A 6955-nucleotide genomic window follows, 5' to 3' on the forward strand; every position below is an offset into this window, starting at 1 on the left:
TAGTAATAAAACTAGTTTTAAATTTTGATTTAAAAAAGACTAAATTGAAGATTGAGGGAGAAGGATGAAAATGCAATGGATGCAGTTAGGTGGGTCCCACATAGTAAAGTTAATTTAATAATTTTCTTTCACATTTAATGATAGTGATAACTTATCCCACATAAATTTTAATTGCATTTAATATTAAAAATTTACTTATTTTTTATTTAAGGAAAAGGTTTGTATGGTCTTTGTACATTTATGGCCATTTTATGGCCAAAAAATTATCGCCATTTAGCAGCTCCCTTACTAAATCAAGATAAAATTAATAGCACTATTTTTCTCATTTCACCCTTTCAATTAATTGTCTTTGAAAATGTAAATAAGTAATTTGTGAAGTTCATGTTATCTTGTATGTATTCGGGTACAAGAATATGTATATAAGCAACACAAACTTCGACACAAGTTCAAGTCGAAGACAAGAGCACTTATGAAGTTTCTTAACACCTTCAACACTAGATTATGAATAATCTATCTTAGAAGTGTGTTAATATTCAGAAAAAGATGAAACAGAAATTTAGACCAAGTCCCCCGACTTCACGGAGTGTCCTTAAGAAATAATTTCCCTCAAGTATACCTTAGTCCTTAAGAAATAATTCCCCTCAAATAGCGGTACCTCAAATTGTCAGATTCTACGAACTCGCTCAATAGTTTGATTATATCTAAAGACAATAAGAGTTTGTGTTTCAGAAATTATTTTTCATTCATATCTAAAGGTGTGGATGAAAGCAGGTTTATATAGCCATCAGATGCCTCTTCTGAAAGGTGGCAATGGTTCACTTAAAATGTGTATCCTTTGGAAGAGTCATGTCTGTTCATTCGAAACATTGTGTCTTTTTCTGAACAGACACAACTATTCATTCGAAACATTGTGTCTTTTTCTGAACAGACACAACTATTTGAACAGTCACACCTTTTCCAAAACAATATGTCTTTTGCTCAAAGATTGTGTCCCTCCATTTTCCATTCACACCAATTAAACTCAACAGTTCCAATAAGCCATCTTAATTAAAGGATCAACTAGTAGTATTACCTTTCTTATTTATTATTTCTTAAGAAGCGTGTAAAGAGGAAAATGATCAACTAATATAGGATGGAGACAATAACATTAGGCAATAAATGATGCGTCACTGTTAAAGTTTGTCTAATTCACGATTTAGCTAAATATACAAATTAGAGATTGTATATAGAATACAAATTTGCTTTAGAGATTTATATATGAGCCCTAAAATTCACATTGTATGGTACAAATATAAATTTTAAGTGTTTTATATATGAGTCCCGAAATATACAAATACAAAAGAAATATATATTTAGCTATTTAATCTAAACCTTAGTAGCAATTGATAAGTATTTTAAACAAAAGCTTATATGATCATATGTAGAAATTAATAACTCATATAATAATGAAAATCAAATTTTAAAACCATGAAAGTCCTTATCATTTTCATTTATTCTGAAGATAAAGATGCATTACAGATGAAGCACGGGGTACTAGAATAGGTAAACGACTACTCTTAGAAGACAACCCAGGATGACCTAATTTGATTACCCATCAAGCTCAGTGATCTATTTAGATTGGGACAAAGACGATTTGGTCATCCTGAAGGAAATGACAAATTGGTGTAGTTCCAGGCTTAACCTTAAGAACGATAAAAGGTAATGACTTAGGGTTCCAAAAAGATGTATCTTTGTGGCATACTGATACTGCTTTCACTTTTGTTCCATCAACACCGATCATAGATACCATAAATGTTTTTGTACTTCCTCCAAAATGACAATAATGTAGTGCATACGCGTAGTTAAGTTTGTGGCATACCATGTTATCCCCATCAGCTATTTGTTGAACTTGTTCAATTGTGTATTGTTGCGAATTTTGAGTTTCCCCTTTTACCTTAGAAGTAATGGCGAGGATATTATTTGTCCCAAACACAGATAACCCAAAATCTACCATAGACTCTAAAGAAGTTGCACAAGTTTTCTTCTCTTTATGTTTCACTTCTGGTTCTTCACAAAGTTCGATTGTTTTCTTTATTGTTTGAGCATCCTTTGATTTACTATCTATCGAGAAATGATTGAGGATCTCTGAGAATTTCTCCATCGAGAAGGGAATCGATTCAACAAATTGCCTAGGCAAAAAGGGTGCTTCGTTTTTATTTAGGAGAGAGGGAAAGTTTATCACTTTCCCTTTCTCCAAGTCCTTCTCTAATAAAAAGTATTGTTTCAAAGGACCATCATCTACGTTATGATCAGTCTCGAAACTACTTCCTTCAGTTACTTGTTTGATCACATTCTTGTTAGCAGCGCGATTCGCGCTAGGGATTTTCATCTTTTTTAGCGCGATGCGTTCATACTCCGAATTAACAGCATGATGCCAACTAATGGCTATATATCCACTTAAACCATAGTACACTTTCTCCTTAGTGTTATCTTGTTTTAGCTCAGGAACAACGTTGTCTGCAAAATCACGATGACGATAAATTATTGGAAAAAAATTTACTATCAGGGAAATTCTCGTAGTTTGAGACGTGCTTATGATGCGGTCCTTAAGATATAAATACATACGTTAAATTCTTTTATATACCTGATTGAGGAAGAAAATCTTTGATGACTTTGGGGATTTGAGTGTTGGGCAATTTTACTTTCCAATAAACCTCCGGAGATATTGATGCATGAGTACTTGCCACAAAAACAAGCTACATATATATACAACAATAAAAAAAAATTAAAAAAATCTTTTAGCATCTCCCATATTGTAAACAACGTAAGCTTCAAATTTATTTGAAGTTGTTGTTGAAAATTATATAGTTGTTGAAAATTATATACTTAAACTTCAAATTTTGAATTCAAATTTTTAATACAAAAGATGGAAGGGGTATAGTATTCCGATCCTTAATGGAATTTATTTATCAAATAGTGCTATAAAAAGATAGATAATAGTCTGTCTGATCAACCTTCTAAAAATTAAAGTCAAATGTTTTTTTTTTAAATTCTAATTTTAGTGAGTTAAGATATTTAGCCAAGCTAACAATTGTTTTTTTTAAAAAATATGTTGTCCTAAAAAAAACATTATAGAACCTTATGGTCAAGCACAAGATGCTACAAATTGTTACTCTTCAAAATTCCAAAAAAAAAAAAAATTGCTTTTCAAAAATGAGAATATTATCAGAATTTGGTGAAACAAATTATTACTACTACAACAACAACATATTCAGTTCATTTCCATAACGTGGGGTTTGGAGAGGATAAGTGTACGCTGTTCATACAACTACCTCAAATAAAGTACAAATACTATTTCATATAGACCCCCGGCTCAGAACACAACACAGTAAAATGACACAATAAAAATAAAAATAAAAATGAAATAACACAGCAATAGTAGAGTAGTACAAGACACTATGAATAGGAAACTACAAGGGACACGCATAGCACTTACGACCACTGACACGGCTACAAACAAAGCACTCCTACCTACCAGTAAGGACACACTCTCACACCTTTCTGTCTAGTGTCATGTCCTCGATGACCTGTAACTGCTACATGTCAAACTATTACTAGTTAAGTTAATGGAAGTGTCATGCAACAATGATATATATTCCCCGGTAGTCTTTTGAAATCAATAAGTATGATAATATTTCAGAATTAAATGATAACTAGTAAAGGACCAAATTTAATTAAGTTGGGAAAAGATAAGACAAAAACTATATAAAAATGCTACTCACCAAGAAAATTGCGAGGGCTTGCAACTTCATTGGAAAACTTTTGCTGTGATAAATAGATATATTATTGTAGAAATAGCCAACTTTGGATAGACTTCGGAAGCAGAAACTCTCCTCCATTTATAGGCAAAAATTGCTACCCACTTGGTGATAACATAAGTTAATTTATATTGTACTATAAACATAAAATATGACTAGATAATTATAAAATATGACTTGGTTATCAGCAAATATTACATAATTGGTGGATCAGGTTGACTATGAACAAATCTCAATAAATAGAGCAATTAAAGTTTGCAATAATTCAAAATTATTTGTTTTACCCAAGTAGTAGAATACTCCCTGTGCCTCATATTATTTAGCATGTTCACTAAAAGAATTTGTCTCAAAATAGTTAGCATATTTAAAACTTAAAAGATAATTAAATATTTTTTTTTTAACTTTATCCTTAGTAATTTAATAGAAGAGTGTAACGATACCAAAATCTCAACTCGACAATCAATACACAGAGTGAACAGAACTAATAAACTTTGATTAATATGGAAAGGAGAAATTACAATATGAAGAAGAGGAATTATAGTAGAAGGGGATGAGAGGACTAGAGAGAATTGGGGATGAGAAGCAAAGGTTGCCTAAGAAATTATCACCATTTTCATAACCTATTTTGCTCCCACAAGTGCTATTTATCAACCCGGATCCCACACATAGCCACTTAATATGCTTTTGGGCTGTTTTGCCAGTACGGGTCTAGGCCCATTCATAACAAAGAGTAATTAATTTCAATAAGTAATGACAATATTTAATAGTAGTTTAATATGATCATCTTAGTCAATTTGTACCCCTTATTAATTTCTCCTTAAGAGTTGTGAAAAGGCCAAACATGTCGAGTAATATGAGACGAAAAAAGTATACTTATGTGACAATTCTTTTCTTTTTAGTAAATCTTAAAAGATTTTTTTTAATTATTTCACATTCATCTTTTATTTTTTCATGAAAGTAAAAATAGTTGTTCAACTTTACTAATTCACTTTGAAAAATCCTAAGATATTTTACCCGTTTGTGTTTATTTTGCCCTTCTTATAACTATGGTTATTAAAATTTATCCTTTTATTTATATTTTTTAAGAAGTGTTTTAAGTCAAACATTAATAAGTAAATATGAACGGGAGAAGTACTAGGAATTTTATTTTAGGATAACTATGAAGGTCAATAATTAGTAAATTAAGTATTCAAGTACCAAAAAAAAAGATACTTTGTATATGAACTAGATGACTAGGGCCTCTGGCGTACAAGTAATTAGTTTTTCCAAATAATTTTTGTTTAGTACTAATAATTGCACACTTATTAATGCCTTCTATGTATAAAATCAATAAATACTATGTATAACTTAAGAATTTTTTTTTATTTCCCATTCGGTATCTGGTATTTATATTGGAGTTCAATTAAATCAGATTCACGCTGGATAGGGCCTATACGGGGGTAGCGCTCCCTACCAAGGATTTTTCCATGCCTAGGACTCGAACCCGAGATCTATTGTTAAGGAAGGAGCAGCCCATCCACTGCACCACAACCTTTGGTGGTTGTATAACTTAAGACGACTATGACTTTGGCGTACAAATAAAATTAGTGTTTCCATGTGAATATTTATTTAGTAGTGTAGACACGTAATTTTATTCCTTTTCTAAAGTATTTTTTCCATTTTACCCCCGTCTTACTGTGTGCCCTCACCCGGGTAATTATACCCCACAAAAATATAAAAACAACAACCCTTAACAAAATTCCTAACAAATTTTATCTTATTTTAATCGTCTTAACAACCTCCCCTACCTCACCCTACCCTAAGCCTGTCAAACGGGCCGGGTTACTAAACAAACCCGACCCGGTATAACCCGTCCTGGTCAACCCATGGGCTGTAGGGTACAGAATCCTGAGTCGGGTTATTTTTTGGTTTGGGCCCGGTTAACCTGGTTCGAGCCCGCCGGTTAACCGGCCCGGAGTAAATTTTTTTTTTTTAAATCAAATTTTGTACAAAATTGGACCGTTGGGCCCAATGGCTATATTACCGTTTGGGACCTTAAAACGGTTCAAATGACATTTTTTAATTAAAAAAAAAATTCATTTTAAATATTTTTTTAATGACAAAAAAAATTCTATAAATATCCTACACTCTCAAATCATTTTTCACACAAATTTTTATTCTCTCAAATCTTTTTCTCTCTCAATTCTCAAATATTCTACATATTTAGATTCCTAAAGTGCTCACTTTAATTTTTTAATTTTGCGATTATAAAGTACGAGTGGAAGTTTCTAAAGTCGCAACCTTCGGATACTTCCAAAATTTGGTATTATCGTTCCATCTCTTATGTTTAATTTTTAATTAGTATATTAATTGTTGAATATTTCATTTTATTATATTTGTGTTTTGATTTTTTTAGTTTAATTTATATTATGGATAAATTAATAAACCTCGCGACTAAAGGTGTTAAAATTCTTTATCCCGGAAGCGGTAGTAGTTGTAAAAAGCAAATTACTAGTGGTAGAGGTACTTCAAGTAGTAGATATATCTGTGTGCCTTCGCCTCTAATACCGCTTGGTACACCTTTTGAGGAAGAAATAGGTGGAGGTGCTCACGATATGGATTATGTAGAAGCTCAGGTGAATTACGGTATAGAAGAAAAAAATGAAGTAGGTGCGGTTAATTTAGACGAAAATAATAAAAATATTGGTGAGACACCCGCAGTAGAAAATACTAATGTTAGATCTGAATCAATTAATCTCCCTTTCCGTCCTCCCCGTGCACCAAAACCTCATAAAATAATTAGTATTGCATGGCAATTTTTAGAACGTATATCAGATACTGAGGTGCTAGAGGATTGGTTTGTCTAGGCGGTTGTGATTTCCCAGATGTGCTAGAGAAACTTTATGAAGACCACAATCAAATATTTGTCAACAAATATATAAGCATAAAAGTAGAAGCAAGTAAGGGGGTACGGATATGTTAATGAGACATATAGGTGATGCTCACGAAAGAGAGTTAAATATTGCACAAGGTGGTGAAAATGTTGGTGGGCCAACGCAAACTAGAATGGACCCAACAACCGGTCAGGTAACAAAAAAGTATAACAAATTAAGGGACCGGAAAGAAATAACTAAAATAGTAGCAGCGGGTTGTTTGCCTTTTAGTTTTCCTTCTTCTGA

At 32.1% G+C, this 6955-nt stretch overlaps 1 protein-coding gene across 1 annotated transcript; it reads right to left on the reverse strand.

The window, feature by feature from the left end:
- Positions 1–1457: 1457 nt before the first annotated feature.
- LOC107848610 (BURP domain protein RD22) lies at positions 1458–3888 on the reverse strand. The gene is made up of 3 exons (XM_016693389.2): positions 3762–3888; positions 2624–2735; positions 1458–2496 (listed from the first exon to the last, which is right to left on the reverse strand). The coding sequence occupies exons 1-3, from the start codon at positions 3876–3878 to the stop codon at positions 1613–1615; spliced, it is 1113 nt and encodes a 370-aa protein (XP_016548875.2). The 5' UTR covers positions 3879–3888; the 3' UTR covers positions 1458–1612.
- Positions 3889–6955: the final 3067 nt, after the last annotated feature.

Source organism: Capsicum annuum, chromosome 11, assembly GCF_002878395.1.
Source record: "Capsicum annuum cultivar UCD-10X-F1 chromosome 11, UCD10Xv1.1, whole genome shotgun sequence".
NCBI lineage: Eukaryota > Viridiplantae > Streptophyta > Magnoliopsida > Solanales > Solanaceae > Capsicum > Capsicum annuum.